At 38.6% G+C, this 16708-nt stretch overlaps 5 protein-coding genes across 5 annotated transcripts; 4 read left to right on the top strand and 1 right to left on the bottom strand.

The window, feature by feature from the left end:
• Positions 1-6839: 6839 nt before the first annotated feature.
• LOC133835676 (sterol O-acyltransferase 1) lies at positions 6840-9468 on the top strand. Its single transcript, XM_062265705.1, has 2 exons — positions 6840-7631; positions 7691-9468. The coding sequence occupies exons 1-2, from the start codon at positions 6944-6946 to the stop codon at positions 8728-8730; spliced, it is 1728 nt and encodes a 575-aa protein (XP_062121689.1). The 5' UTR covers positions 6840-6943; the 3' UTR covers positions 8731-9468.
• Positions 8768-9399, bottom strand: LOC133835683 (cyclin-dependent kinases regulatory subunit). The gene is made up of 2 exons (XM_062265713.1): positions 9260-9399; positions 8768-9198 (listed from the first exon to the last, which is right to left on the bottom strand). The coding sequence occupies exons 1-2, from the start codon at positions 9316-9318 to the stop codon at positions 8973-8975; spliced, it is 285 nt and encodes a 94-aa protein (XP_062121697.1). The 5' UTR covers positions 9319-9399; the 3' UTR covers positions 8768-8972.
• A 373-nt stretch (positions 9469-9841) lies between the features above and the next one.
• On the top strand, positions 9842-14205 carry LOC133835681 (uncharacterized). Its single transcript, XM_062265712.1, has 3 exons — positions 9842-10903; positions 12097-12724; positions 14066-14205. Exons 1-2 carry the CDS (start codon positions 10687-10689, stop codon positions 12288-12290), a joined length of 411 nt encoding a protein of 136 aa, XP_062121696.1. The 5' UTR covers positions 9842-10686; the 3' UTR covers positions 12291-12724; positions 14066-14205.
• Positions 13525-14770, top strand: LOC133835680 (transmembrane protein 216). The gene is made up of 2 exons (XM_062265711.1): positions 13525-13947; positions 14066-14770. The coding sequence occupies exons 1-2, from the start codon at positions 13692-13694 to the stop codon at positions 14257-14259; spliced, it is 450 nt and encodes a 149-aa protein (XP_062121695.1). The 5' UTR covers positions 13525-13691; the 3' UTR covers positions 14260-14770.
• Positions 14771-15410: 640 nt separating this feature from the next.
• On the top strand, positions 15411-16697 carry LOC133835678 (uncharacterized). The gene is made up of 2 exons (XM_062265709.1): positions 15411-15592; positions 15648-16697. Exons 1-2 carry the CDS (start codon positions 15571-15573, stop codon positions 16568-16570), a joined length of 945 nt encoding a protein of 314 aa, XP_062121693.1. The 5' UTR covers positions 15411-15570; the 3' UTR covers positions 16571-16697.
• Positions 16698-16708: the final 11 nt, after the last annotated feature.

The raw sequence follows: 16708 nt of genomic DNA on the forward strand, positions 1-16708 counted from the left end.
CTAATGGACAGTGTCGTCAGCCATTTTGTGTACTGCCGACTAAGCCGGAAAACGTAGCGCAAATGCGAATAAAAAATTGAACTGATTACGAAAAGTATATGAGCCTATTAGATGCAGAGACCGAGCCCCAAAAGTCTATGCGTATGCCAAAAGTTGAATTAGTTATGCCATCCAGGTTGATACCCCAACAGCACAAGAAACAATGCTGCGACACAAAATGTAAGCAAAGAGAATGGGAGCAGAGAGCAGCATATTTTATTTTCTAATGTAGGCTGTGAAATGACAGATTTAAGATACTTACGACTTACGACAGCTACAGGGCCACAGTGGCTGTAGAATACTCTATAATTTAAGCTAACAATTTCGTACTATGAAAGGTCTTAAATCTGAGTCAAAGTCGAGGTTTCTCTCAAATATAATAAAGATAAGTTAACTTAAAAAAAGTCAACCATTTTTTTTAAATTTAATTTTTTCTGTAATACATCAAGTATGTAATTGTATTCTTGCTATTACTATTTGTAACAATTTTTTAATTTTAGGATAAACAACTTTCAAAGTTTTATTAATGTAATAATTATTTTACAAGATTAAAAGTATAACAAAAACCAAAAACTTTCATTGAGTATGATATATAGGGTTGTGAACTCGTTAATAATATTAAATAACAGACTAGTCATTTTCAAATAAAAATACAGTAATTACTCTTAAAATTCCTGATTTGCAGTTCAACCTTCATAGTCCATAATGCTCTAGCTTCGAACTTGCCACTTGCCACTTCCTCATCCATCTTTAGTTCAGTCGCCAGTCGACTGTCACCCGCTGCTTTTGGATACATAGGGATGCAGGAGTCGGTCGGATCTCACCGTTCACTATGAGTATAAACACCAGTGTCATTTATTTTCGTATTATCATAATGAGTACTCGTATATTTTTATGTGTATTTCTTGCTTTTTGCACCAAGCCATTCTCCTGCCACGCCTCATTGCTGTATGTGTCATGAATGTGAACGTGTGTGTGTGTGTGTGTGTGTGTGTGTGTGGGTGGGTGTGTGTGTGTATGTAGTGTGTAAAAAAAGAAGAAAGACGAAAGTAAGTAAAACACCAAACAAAAACAGCATTCGCATTCACATTCGCATTCGCATTCGTTTGTTGTTAAATTATCACCCAAGACAGAAGCCACCCTCTCAGTCCAGGACTCTGGCTATTTATGCGTCCAGCGCAACTCCTTGCCCACCACCACAAACACTGCGAAATACTCACCCACACACACCCACACCTTGGACACACACACACACATACACACACACACACACACACAAACATACGCATTGGATTTGTTGGCAGCACATTTGTTTTTTTCCAATAGTCTGTTATGGTTGGCATTCTGGGAACGGGGAGTGAGGTAAAGTAAGAATTGCTTTTTTGTCTGCTTTGGGGTTTACGAGCGGGAGAATTTCGTATACTAAAGCCGGATTCATTAAACACATTAATAACGTTATGGCCTATATAGAATTTTATGTGAACTTGTCTCAGATTACTTTAAATTCTTGTTGCTGATCTTTGTTGTACTCTGCACTCTTTCTTTCTTTCTTTGTCATGGCTTATCTAAACTCTCAGCGTTGACTCGAAAGCAATTCAGCAAATATTTACTCAGAGATTTATTAAAAAATATTTGAGTTTCCCTAATTTCCAGCTGATAAAAATAACGATTTTTGTTTGCAACCTTTGCGGTCATTGTACTTACTTTTTGTGCTAGTCATGGAAAATTTTGTGTAAATAGTGGCGAAATGAATGACAATCACTGATGATTTCTTAATGGTAAATAGAAAATATATTTATTATATTAATACATATTTGTTTATATTTATATTATAATTTTTTTTATTAGTAATTGTTGATTGTATTCGTTAATAATATTCGACAAAACATCATGGATTGTATCAAGTTTAGATTACAAATTTTTATTTCAATAAACATTTTTTTATGTACAGTCTAATGCTTAAATACATCGCCACTTTTTTAAATCATTTATTTATTTGTTCTAATTTAAAATTTATTATACAAAATTAGATTTTTTTTAATATAACAAAAGTTAAATTCGCATGTTATATAATATTTAAATGTTATTTTTTCATTAAATTTCTTTCAGAGAAAAACTGGAACAAAACCTCTTTTGATCAAAAAATTATTAGCCTTGAACGACAATGTTAATTGATTATCTTAGTACTTGATGGACATTATTATTATTAGCTTATTTTCGACTAGAACCATTAGTAATCTAATGAGAAAAATTAAAAAAAAAAGTGGTATATTTAGTATTTAGTTTGATTGATTTTTAGATAGCCAGCAAAAGTATATAGAAATACGTTCTATATAGAAAATATACTAAGTAAGTAACATAATAGCATATGTTTGTGTTAGCTTATAATAGATTCTTAGAACAATATTAAAATAATTAATAATGCAAATAATGTAATACAAATGTAAAAATTACTTTTTATCGATTTTATAATATTTCTTCTTTTATACATTAACTTATTCATCTTCAATGATATTACAAATACATTAGATTCTGTTTTCTATTTTGAAATACGGTAATTTTTAATGGTTTTCATTGCAGCAAATAATGTAGTGATTTTTCAGCTCTTTATGTATAAATGCTTTAGTGTGCATGGGATGGGATGAGTGTTATGGAGGCTCATCAAAACCCATCAACCATTCCATGCTCTCACATTTACTAACAGCAGCCAATAACATTTTATGGCGTACGCCATTTCTATCTGCCACACACTCAAATACTCAAACATACTCACACAAGAACACAAAAACGCAACACACACACACACACTCATTCAGAGTGCGGCGATCAACGAGTGCAAAAAAAGAGAAAATCCAGCAGAAAAACTAATTCCACATAATGGCCAATCTACATAAAAAAATCGCTCGACATGAAAACCGAAAATCGATGAGCGGAACGGGAGAGGAGGAGATGAGGAAAAACAACAACAACAAACAACTGAATCACAATATTGCCACCCCGCATAAATTTGCAAATAATGAAAATGGTAAAAAAAAAATCAACACACAAACAAAACTCACACCAATGCATATACATACATATATGCGCTCATACACACACACACAGACACATTCATGCTGTTCTCGCTAAGGGGCGACTGGCGAATAAAGTTCCAAATCATGAAGCATACAAAATGAAAATCCACCCTCAAAAAAAAGTTGCCACACTTTTTTCTTTTTTTCTTTTTGCAGCCAAAAAAAGAACGCAAAAAGTCTCTGTGTGTGTGTGTGCAAGTAAATGTGTATGTGTATTAGTGTTCGTGCGGGTGGTTGGTTGTTTCGCTTTCGCTTTGTTTGCAAAACAATCAAAAGCGAACGAGTCGTCGTCTTCGCCACTCACTCTCTGCTCCTCGCTCCACTTCGCAGAGTCGTCGTCGTCGTCGTCTTCGTCACCGCCTCTGCTTTGCTTATAAGCTTCTGCTCTGTCTTCAACTCCTGCTCAGTGGAGCGTGGTCCATGGAGCACATGGCCTGCGCCTGCCGCGACATATCCCGTTCTTGATGTCGCTGGTGACATTAAATGTTACTAAGAGTTTTGTTTTTTATACCCTGTACGCTGACTAAAAGGTTCGCTTGAGCTTATTTAATTCGTTAGCATAATCACAAATCTTTGCACTTTGCTCTTCTTTAATTTTCATTCATAATAACTGTCTAAAGGGTATTACATAGCCGAGTACTCGCACTTATCTCTTGACTGCTTTTTTGCTGCTATTTCGTTTGTTTTCTTCACATGGCAAACCAATTTCAAGCATATTTTTATGAGCCCACTGTGCAGCACTGCGACGCTGTTGTCGACGGCGAGACATTCTTGGATCTCGACTAGGGTTCGAGTTCGAGGATAACGGGGGCGAGTTAGAGGCTGGGGCGAAGGTTTGGTTGGCAGGCGCAGCAGCTTTATTTTATTTTTCAAACGTGCGCTGGGACACGCCCTTTACGCCCCCCAGTCAGCGCCGCTGAGTTGGCCATGTGTTAGACGCTAATAACGTTTGCCAAAATGGAACACAGCGAATCCTGGTGGCCCCTTTGCAAAACACTGCTTAGAACGTGGCAACTGTGAATCCATACGCTGAGAGAAATTGCAGTTAGCGAGACTTTATGATATAAATTTAGTCAATAAAACTAAATGAAACTTTAAACTACATTAAAATTTCCGTCAAAATGAACTCCGAACGCAATATTTCAAGCATACATACTTTTGTGGCAAATAACATAAATAAATTTATGGTACACAACATTTTTTTGAAATCCTAATCATTTTAAACAGTAATTAGCATTATGAATAGCGAAATTACTTTTCGAATCAACAAAATTTAATGAGTGTCTAGGGTAATTCAAAATTTCCCTCAAAATGGTCTCCAAATATAATTTGAATCACATACTTTTAGGAGCGCAACATATTTGTTATTACAGACGCCTTTGAAAATTTCCAACTCATTTTAAACGCTGTGTTTAAAGCAGAAAACTTTAGTTTTAAGCCTAATAAATTTATTTTCTAACGCATTACATTTTGCTAACAGTGCACAGACTTGTAATGGACGCACATTATTTGTGGCTTATGTACATTTCGCTGGCTTTGCGACTGCTTTTTATGTGCCTTTTTAGCAAATTACAAAACTGCGCCATTTTTTTCTCTTCTCTTTCCGCAACACAACACAACGCTGTGCGCCTATAAAACAACAAAAGCTCACCATGAAAGTGGCACATACACTTGTACACACATACAACCTTACTCTCACACACATGCAGACAGCTATGGGACAATTTTCTATGTTGCCGCCTGAAAATATGCAACACTTTTTATATGTTTCTGCTTCACAAAGTTTTGCGTCATAAAATTTTTTCTGCTGCGGCTGTCACTTTTGCTCCCAAGTTGCTGTTGCTGTTGTTGTTGCTGGTGTTACTGTTGCTGTTCTTGTTGTTGGTCTGTGGTCAGGCTTTTATACTTTCCTCACAATGTGTGTGTGTGCATGCTTTTTATGACCCAATATGGCCGCCAAGCGCGGCGTACGTGTTTGTTCCTGCTTTTGTCGTTGTGTTTGTGTGTGGGTTTATGAATTATATAGATTTTTATGCGGTCGCATATTATTTTTGTTGCTATTTTTTTTCTCCCGTTTCTCTTTTAGTTTTTGTTTTTGCTGTTCGTTGTCCTGCTTTCACTGTCTTTCTTTTTTGGGGGCAATAAAAATGCCTTTTTATATGTGTGGTGATATCTGGCAGATCTCCCTGCATAATGTTAGCTCGTTTTTGCTGCTCTTTATGAATATTTCGCTGGGCCTGAGTTTGACTTTTATGTTTTGCTGTAGTTGAGCTGGCGGCATTCATTATTCCCATATTCATATAGAACCTACATACATACATATATACAATACATATATGCTCTTTATTTTGGGCTCTCTCTTTTGAGCGCTGCTTTTGTCATTTTTGCATTAATTTCATATTTTGTGTGCTCTGCTACCGCTGGCTGTTTATTCCGCATAAATAATAAATATTTTTGGTTATTGCGTCTGCACAGCATTAATAATAATATTTTCCACACAACCACATACAAAACGCTCTCGCACACGCATACACACTCACACGCACGCATCGCATAGACAAATACACACTCACATTAACATGCATCCTGCGAGGACGTTTTAGCCATGAGCTTTAATTTTAGCTCATTTTTCGTTATCAAAACATTTGGTTTATGTGTGCGTATTTGTTTTTTTTTATATACATATGTGTGCATACATAAATATTTGCAATTAAATATGGCACACATACGCACACACACAAATAAACAGAACGATAAGTCCTGCAACATTTTGGCTCAAATTCTGTGCTGCACAATATATCAATTTTTGGTAATTTATTTTTTTTACGAAACTTTCGAATTTTCGACATTTTAGTGGTCGTTGGAAAATTGGAGTTACCGCAAATTAGCTATCCAGAAATAATATATTTTTTTTTGCCTTTGCATTCTTGAAAAACACGAATTCCATTTTACCTAAATTCCACAAAAAATATGTGTAACATATTTTAAAACGAAATGCATTTGCGATTATAGCATTTTAATGATGAAAGCGCTATAACGTATTACGCATTTATTATAGTCTACGCTGTTTATGAATCGCTGAGGAAATCACCCACTTATCTATTGACATACTGTAGTGTAGTTGTGAAACTTTCCCTTCCCACTTGCAGAAAGTAGTACTACGTAGTAACCTTGTGTTCACTGAGAAAATGTTCCCGCCAAATGACACATACCTACTCATACACATAAGTAAGTATAACATTGTACTTGTTCACATGCATATTTATGTATGTAATGCTGAGAAGGCGAGTGCAAGTGTACCCGCTTACATCGGGGCCAATGAACAACAATAAATGCTTATCAGTCCCATAGGCATAGGAACATGTGCGAGTCGCATTGATTAAGACTCAAGTGCCGTTGACAGCTAATCGGATCCGATTAAGGCGCGAGCAGGCAGTATAATTTGTTCTACAATTGTAATGTACTTAAAGCTAAACTATTTCGCCAGCAACAACAACAACTGAGGCAACGACGACGCACTTTGCACGACGACGACACCAAGAGAACGAGAGAGCCAAGAGAGCACGCGTTGAAGAGAGCGCTTTTTGGCAAAGGACAGAGGCGTAGTTGACAAGCAATGCGCTAAGCAGTATTGTTGTGTCCCCTACATCTGCGCCTCTGACCCCGAGAGCCGTTATCATCTCGTGCAGTCGCCTACAGAAGCAACAACAGACAGTAGCAAAGTGCACTGCTTACATTGTTGATTTGCACGTCGGTCGAGCAGCTGGTCAAGCACAATTAGAAATTAATAGTCGCTATATAAAGATAAAGTGTCGTACAAAGCCGCGGCCATGGCGAAGGAAGAGTCAAGCGCAAGGCGAGAGTCCTGCACCGAGCAATTGCAATTTGTGCGCGATAAACTGCAAATATTTCAATCGAAAATGCTGGCTGAATTTGATCAGCGCATCTCGTGCATGATTGAGGATGTGCTGCAGGACATGCGACAGCAGGAGTTGCGGGCCCACGAATTTCGTCACTTTGAAAAGCACAAGGAGAGAGGAAACAATGCGACATCCACTTGGCACAATCGCAAACCCCAAGTCACAACAAACCCTGACGTCACTGATAATCCAAATTGGCCAGCGGATGTCCAAAATGAGAAATCAACGCCAGCGCAGCAGCAACCAAAACAACAGCCCCAACAACAGCAAAGTGAGCAACCAAAACAAAGACGACGTCAATTGCCGGATAAAGTGTTTGTGGCGCGCGAATCGTATTTAACGGCGCTGCTACAGGTGGAACACATGCGCACCATCTATCACATCTTCTACATTATTCTGGTCATGTTTCTGCTGAACGTTGTGTTCTACGACTACTTTGTCGAGGGTCGTATCAACTTGGGCCTGGGCACCTTTCGTGGCGGCCTTAAGCGTCTGCATTGGGTGATGGGTGTCTGGCTGCTGGAGCATGTCTTTGTCCTGGCGCTCTACTTCGCATTCCAAGGCTGGGCGCTTGTGCGTGCTAAGCTGCAAGCACACGGTAAACGTTTTAAAGAATCACCTTTATCCATTACTAATCTTTGCCCTTTCCTTGAACAGCTTCACTGCAACGCTTCTGGTCCCATAGCTGCCTCATCATGTACATCAGCGCCCAGCTGGTCTTTGGCTATGTCTCCACATCGCTCTGCTTAAAGTTTCGGCTGCCCTTTGTCAGCGCCTGCGTCTTACTCCTCGAGAGCACGCGTCTGCTAATGAAGATGCACGCTTTCGTACGCTTCAATGCCGAACGCGTTCTGCGGGGCAAGCAAAAGTTGGATGACGAAAGCGACACAGCGCAGACAGCGGGAAGTGGTCGCCCCTATGTTCCGCCTCTGCATTGCTATGTCTACTTCCTGTTCGCACCCACGCTTATCTATCGCGATAGCTATCCACGTACTGCTCACATACGCTGGAAGTTTGCAGTGAGCCGTCTCCTCGAGATTGTGGCTGTGGCCTTTCTCTATGCCTTCATCCATGAGCGGCATATTCACGAGCATTTCGGACAGTTTGGCAAGGAAACACTGGGTGCGTCTCAATTGATTGTCAAGCTTTTTGGCATGATGCTACCAAGTGCCGTAATCTTCCTCTGTGGCTTCTACATGATACTGCATTCGTGGCTAAACTTTACGTCCGAGCTGTTGCGCTTCGGCGATCGCATGTTCTACAAGGATTGGTGGACTTCGCACACCTACGACGGCTACTATCGCAACTGGAATGTGGTTGTGCACGACTGGCTCTACGAATATGTTTACCGCGATGTTTATACGCATATTTTTAAGGGCTCCAAGGTTGCTGCCTCGTTGCTGGTGTTCATGATCTCGGCGTTGGTCCACGAACAAGTTTTGGGATTTGCTCTACAAGTCTTCTTCCCCGTTATGTTTGTGTTCTTCGGCGTTGTGGGCGTAGCGCTGGTGTTCCTTATGCGCAGTGCACCAAAAACACTGGGTAATATATTCCTGTGGTTCTCGCTCATCCTGGGCAACGGCATGTTGATCTCACTGTACGCCATGGAGTATTATGCGAAAAAGAACTGTGACCATCTGCGCTACGAGAGTTGGTCAGACCATCTAACGCCAGCGATATGGCGTTGTTACCATTAGCCAATTTGGCTGAGCCAACGAATTTGTTAGACTATGCTTTTAATCTGTACACTTTGGCGTACATATGTTTTACATTTATTTTAAGGTAATAAAACATTATGAAAACTATTATAAATGCAAGTGCTAAGGTCTACCAATATATCATCATATATGTTAGTGTAAATCTATTTTACATCAAGGTAACTGATGGCTAAATCTCAATCTTATCAAATACTGTCTATAACGAACTGTTTTTGTTTGAACTAAGCGCATACGTTAACATTGTTTGTAGTGCTGGTCGTTTGCAACGTTTGTGTTTCCTCATCCTGACGCTTGCGGCGAAATAGGATAACGTGTGGCTCTGGGGCATGCATCATGTAGTGCACCCAACCGGGACTTTGTTGAACACCCAAATTGCGCCATTCGGTCTCCGTCATCAGGTGGGACTTGGGTACGTGTTTGGCCAAATCGGGCGGTAGGATAACATGCCTTCAAATGTAAAATACAGAATTAATCAATTGCCCGTCGTGCAACAGATGATTGACTTTACCTGTACTCAAATTTGTCATCGAAATACTTCTCGGAATATTGAATTTGATCGGCGGGCATGTTTCTTTTCTATTTATTTTGTTTTGTCGCGAATTATCGATAGTGGTGAGGCGGTTGACCGATAATTCCAGTGTTGAAAAATATAAAGGCAAGCGCAACTGCTCCTCATGCTGCTCTCTAATAACATGAAGCACAAACGCGGTAATGTAATCGATCGCAAAAGTGTCAGGTTAATACCTGAAAACAAATAATAAATATAATTGAAAATATTACGGAAAATATAAATAAAGGCTAAGTTAATTTAAATGCATAATTCAAATGCTGATTTGGACAAGAACAAATATTATCGAAATACTCCAAAAATACACCATACAGAATATCGACAATCGAACTGTTTAAAATTATTAAACATTTTACTTAAACACACAGTAATTAACGCTATTTTAGCTTAACAATTTACTTTGATCGACAATATCCAATTTAGTGGATAACTCAACTTCTTTGCAAAATACGTTAACGATAACAAGCAACTGACATTTCCAGGGCTACATAACAGTTTTGGTGTTAGTGTTATGCTGTCCAGGGCAGCAGTAACAGCTATACAGCTGTATAGCCACACTCCACATGTGCAGCCCCTTTTGGTACAACATAGTACCGTAAAAGCCAAAAATTTGTAATTTATTTACGTGAAAACCCAAATAGGGTCCCATAGCGAGACTGTAATGTGTGTATGAAGTGTCAATTCGTTTCGAAGTAGTTGTGTTCTTTGTGTGAGTCAAAAAGTTACGCGGCAATGTTGTTGTGAGTGTGTGTGCTAGAATGAGAAAGAACGAAGCAGCAGCAAATAGTAATTTGGAATTTATATAAGCGCCATCGTTATTTTTCAACAATATCCACGCATATATTTAATGCAAACGTACACACGCACTCATACAGGCAAATATATAGACATTTAGTCACTGTATTGCCACCACAACAAGAAGAAAGGAGACTCCCATGACAACGGCAGACGAGTAACCACAACAACAAGAAGAACAATAATAGCAACAACAACAGCAGCAGCAGCGATAAAGTAAATATACATATGGGCAGACATAATTAAAAATACACCAAGAGCTGAGCGCCATTAACGTAAGGCAAGAGCAACCCCAACCCTGCTCACCCTCAAATACAAATACATTGACACAAACTGACACACGCATACAAATAGATGCAAGCATGTATGGGCGTGTGTGTGTGAGCCACCTGCTGCTGCCTGAAGAAGAACTTTAAAAGCGAACAACGCTCCAATAGAGCGGTGCTGCTGCTTCAAGCTGCCGCTGCGGTGACAACAAATCAACGTAGGGCACACAAGCTGCCCTAACTTGAGACAGCAGTAACACCAACAACAACAACAGTAAAAGGAACAGCAACAACAATACAAGCAACATGAACGCCAGCCTTATATATGAGATACTCATGTATTTGAACTCATTCTATTTTGGCATGTACGCCGCCTTTGAAGTGGGAGTCGGGGTGCTAAAGGGAATCAATCTGAATTACGGTGAAAACGTTCTGACACGTGAGGCAACCATTTTGCTCTCGCTGTGCATCATCGAAACGCTGCGCATTGTCTTTGGTCGCAAAAGCAGCCTCAGCGATCGAGGTGAGTAAAGCGAACAAAAAGAAAGGCCCACGCATATATGAATACTTTTAAGCATATGTGGCCACTATTTTGTATTTGTTTACTTAATGAGCTGTAAGCCATAGGAGCAAACAAACTCAACAGTTGAGTGTTGAGTAGAGGCTGCTTTGATTGTTCTCTTCTGTTCTGTTGGAGGTGGATGAGGCTGCTATGATGACATCCTCGAGTTATTTGCCGCGGTCTCCATGGCGCGACAATGTCGTCGTCATTGTTGGTATCAGCATGCTTCCCTCCCTCCCCTGCATAGTCCGTAACCTCGCCCATTCTAAAAACGCTTTCACTATCAACATGGCGTATGCGTAATTTTCGCTTGCATATGTATCTTGCATATGTTTGTGTGTGCTTCTATACATATTCATTATGTGTTGAATTCTGACCGAACCTCTTCATAAAATTCATCACTTAAATGAAAGCAAAAATATTGCTATTCAATTGAATCATTTAATTGCAGCAGATGAAATAACTCAAGTTCAATTTTTTATTACACACATCAATTCATTTCTTTCAAAGTAAAAAACAGAAATGATATTTAATGTTGAATCTTATCGTTCATGGATATGTATAGATTATTTTGATATTTGTTCTATTACAGTTGAAGCTCACAACTTACAGGTCTTTAAAATTAAAAAAATATGAAATTAACTTTCGTTTATAGAGAATCTCTACATTTTTTGTTGCATATAAATAGTTAAAGAATATAAGTTCATTACGAGATTAGAGATTTATTTAAAAAAAATGAAAACTAAAATGCAAAAAATACTGAATTTTAACGAAAGTTGTTTTACCCAAAAAATAAAAAATTGTAAATACCGAAGAACAAAGTAATCCTAATTTGCAAAAAATTATATTTAGTTTTTGCTTTTCATAAAATTCATTATGAAAGCAAAGACAACCGCAGAAATAAAACATTTAATTAAGCTGAATTATTCAATTAAAAAGATATAAAAAGGTATTTTTGCTTTATATATATTCTCAACTAAACAATTAAATTATTAATATATATTGTCATAAAGGTGGACGATATGAAATCTTGCTGGTTTTTTATTTAGAAATTAGTTGGGATAGGGCCAATATTAAGTAGACATTCTCTTGGCATATATGTATATAGATACTAATTAATGTCTCATTTCTCTCGATTTCTCTTTCACACACAGGCTGGCAAGCGACCGCATCCGTAATATTAACACTGCCCAGTCTCGCTATTGTTATCTATTTGTGTTGTTTTCAAACTTTTGTTCTCAAACTCGAAATTCTTCTGAGTGCCTTAATGATCATCCTCCAAGGTACTGAACTAGTCTACGCCAGCATATTCATTTGTACAATGTGTCGACCCGTAACATACACCTAGCAGTTGATCAACGTTGCCACGTCGTTGCCCAAGTCTAAGATGCCAACAGCAACAGCGGCAGCATTACTTCAACCAGGAGCTGTCGTCGCTGTAGCTGAACCCGAAGCCGTATCTGAGGCTGTAATAATACGACGACGACAACGCAACTTTTGGCATAACTATGTCAAACAGTTTTCATTCAAATTGAGCGACTTTGACGTTGGCTAAGCCAGATGGAATCAATCACATAAACACACGTAAAACACACACTCAACTTAAAGGATAGATGCGAATCGATATATTAGATGAACAACCAAACAATACGCTGGCGTATTCCTGCAGTCAGTCCACCACAAAATACACAACACAACAACCCGAAGGAAATATCCAAAACACCAAAGAGGAAAACAACAAAAAATCCACAAAGAAACCGTAAAAAACGCTTTTCTAACGAGGTTGGTAAAGACGTCAAACTTTTACGATTTTATAGATATCTCTTTTATATAAGTTGTATATATTACACGATTACACTGCACAACACAAGCGCGCAATTTAATGCGCTGCGATGCGATCCGACGCGACTCGTCCGTTTCGATTAAAAGCGGCATTTGATTTGAATTCAGAGCGCATTCTTTTGTCCGAGCCATCGCTACTCGGACTCGCTCGTTGTTGGTGTATTTTTATACGCCTATAATGATCTAAAATTATATGCACATACAACTGCAACTACAACCACACTTGCCGCATAAGTAGTCTGTCTATGTGCAGCAACCTCAGCAGCATCGGTTGGCATCGTTGTCGCTGCTCATCAACGGTGCAATGTACACTTCTAATTCAAGTGTAATATATACGGGACCAACGGCTACTTTGATTAGGCCAGCTAGACGTAGAATACCAAGAGCAATATTTTAGAATATGCTGCGTATAATGTGTCTTGTCAAAACTTTCGAGAACTTCGTCCATGATGAATTGTTATACTGTGTACAAATAGCATGCTCGTAGCTCTTATCGTTTATCTGTTACCATCTGTTTGGCAGTCAGTCATGCAAGGACTTAATTAGTAGTGTATTTCATATAGTTGTCGGCAGGTCATTCGTTAGGCATCCCTGACCAAATGAATTGAGCTACACGGCTGGTGGCTGTGAAAGAGATTTTAAGCACCGAAAGGCGACAACGACCAACAGCACATAATTCAATTTAAACGAAATGCAACAACAAATGAGCAACAACGACTGAGGCAATGGCCAACACAGCAGGTCTACATTATTATTATGGTCGTCAGTCTAAAAATATAGCGCCCAACGTAAGCAACGATCGCATTGCGCATTGTGCGATCATTGCCGGGATCCATAGAGTGATGATGATACTACATTGAGTTTGCAAATCAGATCGCGAGTTAGTTACAAGTAAAAGCTAGTTAAAATGCCGCCAAAACGTCCGCCGCCGCTTGTGCCAAAGAAGCCAAATCCCAGTATGAACTACGAGGTGTTAATCTATCTGAATAGCTTCTACTTTGGCATGTTTGCCTGCTGTGAAATGGCGATGGGCTTGCTGAAAGCGATCAATCTCAGCTACACTGGCCACTCGCTAGCCCAGGACTCGGCAGTCATGATAAGTTTTATTGTGCTAGAAACGTTGCGTTTGATAATGGGACGCAAGGGAACGCTGGCCGAGCGAGGTAGACAGATATATCTAATTATAGTTGTTATCAATATCAATGTTGTGTATTTCTATACTCATTAAATAATCTCTCATTCTCTTCTCTCTCTCTCTTTATTTTGTTTCGATGCATATAGGTTGGACTGCCATACTGTCGGTCTTTTTGACCGCCCCCTGCTTTCTGGGCGTTTCGTATCTGCTGCTATTGCAGACCTACAAGCTGCGTCTAGAATATTGCCTTGGCACGCTGCAGATCGCGCTCTATTTGACCGAGGTGTGGTATGCCATTGTCTTCGTTTTCTCACTGTGTCGTCCAGTAACTTATGATTAGTAACATACAAGCAAAAACTGCAAGACGAGACATTTATACATTAACTACTTACTTAACTAAAAGAAAAAAACCAAATCAGAGATTAGCAATATAATAAAATAAAAACTACAAACTTTAAACAATTGAATAATGAGAATTGAGATATGAAATGGTCCCCAAAGCCAAATATATATAGATATACAGTATATACATTAATATATGCATCTCTACTTGTGTATAGTAAATGTATACTTCTAACGGTTTTATATTAAAGAAATTTGTTAACATCTAAGCATCAATTGGAACCAATATAACAAGACAACTACAACAACAACAAGGAAAACAACAACAAAAATTATGAACTTGAATAATTTTCACATTTGTAAGACAATTTTTTTGTATAAAATGCATAAAATTATATACATGTCCAAGAGAAATCAAAACAAAACACAAATTATCTTCATTCCTTGGACAGATTAAAAAATATTAATGTAAAAAGCAAATATTAAGCAAAGTAAATAAAAAAATAAAACAATAGTTACAATTTTAATGTTCAAACGAAAGCAGTTAAAAAGAAATATTTCATGAAATTTCAAAAGGCAATGTGTGTACTTTAATGAAATGTACTTTATATAAATCTAGCATAAAACCAAATAGAAAATGTAAGCCAAATAGAACAAACCCGAAAGTAAAACACACTATACTTAGACACTATGTAAAGCGAATCCAAAGCTAATTCAATGCAATTCAAATCCAATGCTAGTCAAAATGCAACATTGGGGATACCAATTCAGGCTTTCTCTTTCATTACAACCTCTAGTCAGAAGCAAAATCTCATGCTATCATCCTCCTCTCATCCAATTATCAATTAGGTGTAGTGCAAGCGAACCCATTAAAACTACAAAGAACTAACCTTATGTTGACAACTTTAATTGTATAATATTTATATAAATTTTCTGTTGAAATGCAAAATGTTAACATACATTTTTAAAATGCGCTAGTCGAAAGTCGAATAACCAAAGAATGTAACACAATTTAGTTATAACAAACCAAAAATAAGATTTTACGACAAATTATATACACTTGATGAAAAATACCAATTAAAGAACAAAAAAAAATTAAGCCATGACTTTTTCTCTCTCAATAACATTGCAGTAGGCTTCGCTATTATAGTATACAATCTTATAGGGTAAATAGTTTTGTTACATTTAATAAAGAAAAAAACAGGGAAAAAATACACGACACACACATTTGTTGCTTTAGATTTCCATTGGCTTCATTTTGAACATTCAACACCAAGAAGATCTCACGCATCTGCATCATTACTTTGCAATGGAGAAGAAACAAATGTCTGGTAAGTTTGAATTATTTGAGAGCGAGACTTCACTCAACTTAATATCCATTTGCAGTGCAAAATGTTTTGGAATCGCAATCGAGCAGCAGTCGTCGCGTGATGTGGAAAGTGGGCGAGGAAGAGGAGGAAGTATTTGATTCAGTTGTCAACTATCGTCTTCTATTGCCAGACAATTTGGAGCACGAACAGGCCAGTCAAAGTAAAGCTTCAACTGATGAAAAGAAAGCTCTAAATGAAGCGAGCGATGTGGCATCCAAGCGAAGAGCTCGTGTATTGGGCTACTGGCATCGTTTGTTCGATCGGCTACGCATTCAGGCCTCACCCAGTTTAGCACTGCGCTACAAGCCATCAGACGGGTCGCTCAAGGATCAACACAACAGTAAGGAAGCGTCTAAAGATCCCGCTGGCGATATCAAATTGGAGACGTGCTTTTTTCCACCTTATCAAACAGCTGTGGTGCGTGAAGTGGCGCCCACATTTGCCCATCGCTTATGCATCCCGGACGACAGTGACTCGTGTTGTTCCGGATCGATCGAGTTGCGTATTCCTCTATTGAAAACCTCGAGGATCGGCAGAATGTCCAAAGCCAGAGTTGTGCACGAAAGCACTTCGACATATAGTCAACCAGAAACAGCAGCAGCGACGACAACTGATAATGCAAAGTTTAAGCGTCGCAATAAAAAGACAGTGGGATCTTCGATTGCTGGTGCTGGTGGCAATAGCTCCAGGGTGAATAGCAGCAACAAGTCAGCATCCAATGGAAGTGCCAACTGCGTTTTGCTAACATTGCGACAGCGACAACTGGAACTTCATCGTTATCGTGTGCTCATTGAGAAGCGGCGTCTGGAACTGCTGGATCTGAAGATCGTGCGCGAACGAGCGGATTCATTACGTCACGAAATACTGTTCCACAAGGACTTGCAGCTAAAACACAATCAGATCAAGGCATATGAGGACAACAACAGCTCCCAGGCATAGAGTATAATGATCTTCGCCATCTGTTCAATTCTCAAAATCATTAAGCAGTAGTATTAACATCAAATCTCCCAAAACAAAATATACAGTGCAATAAAATTATTGGTTATTTAAAAACCCCAAGCAACCATTTTCTCATTT

Source organism: Drosophila sulfurigaster, chromosome 2R (genome assembly GCF_023558435.1).
Source record: "Drosophila sulfurigaster albostrigata strain 15112-1811.04 chromosome 2R, ASM2355843v2, whole genome shotgun sequence".
In the NCBI taxonomy this organism is placed as follows: Eukaryota; Metazoa; Arthropoda; class Insecta; order Diptera; family Drosophilidae; genus Drosophila; species Drosophila sulfurigaster.

What these genes read in the sequence shown, in the direction of transcription:
- LOC133835676 (XM_062265705.1), top strand. Translation starts at nt 6,944, where the DNA reads ATGGCGAAGGAAGAGTCAAGCGCAAGGCGAGAGTCCTGCACCGAGCAA. An exon ending in TGCTAAGCTGCAAGCACACG is followed by an intron (nt 7,632 to 7,690) that starts GTAAACGTTTTA and finishes TTCCTTGAACAG; the next exon opens with CTTCACTGCAACGCTTCTGG.
- LOC133835683 (XM_062265713.1), bottom strand. Translation starts at nt 9,318, where the DNA reads ATGCCCGCCGATCAAATTCAATATTCCGAGAAGTATTTCGATGACAAA. An exon ending in GATGACAAATTTGAGTACAG is followed by an intron (nt 9,199 to 9,259) that starts GTAAAGTCAATC and finishes TTACATTTGAAG; the next exon opens with GCATGTTATCCTACCGCCCG.
- LOC133835681 (XM_062265712.1), top strand. Translation starts at nt 10,687, where the DNA reads ATGAACGCCAGCCTTATATATGAGATACTCATGTATTTGAACTCATTC. An exon ending in AAGCAGCCTCAGCGATCGAG is followed by an intron (nt 10,904 to 12,096) that starts GTGAGTAAAGCG and finishes TTTCACACACAG; the next exon opens with GCTGGCAAGCGACCGCATCC.
- LOC133835680 (XM_062265711.1), top strand. Translation starts at nt 13,692, where the DNA reads ATGCCGCCAAAACGTCCGCCGCCGCTTGTGCCAAAGAAGCCAAATCCC. An exon ending in GGGAACGCTGGCCGAGCGAG is followed by an intron (nt 13,948 to 14,065) that starts GTAGACAGATAT and finishes CGATGCATATAG; the next exon opens with GTTGGACTGCCATACTGTCG.
- LOC133835678 (XM_062265709.1), top strand. Translation starts at nt 15,571, where the DNA reads ATGGAGAAGAAACAAATGTCTG. An exon ending in GGAGAAGAAACAAATGTCTG is followed by an intron (nt 15,593 to 15,647) that starts GTAAGTTTGAAT and finishes ATCCATTTGCAG; the next exon opens with TGCAAAATGTTTTGGAATCG.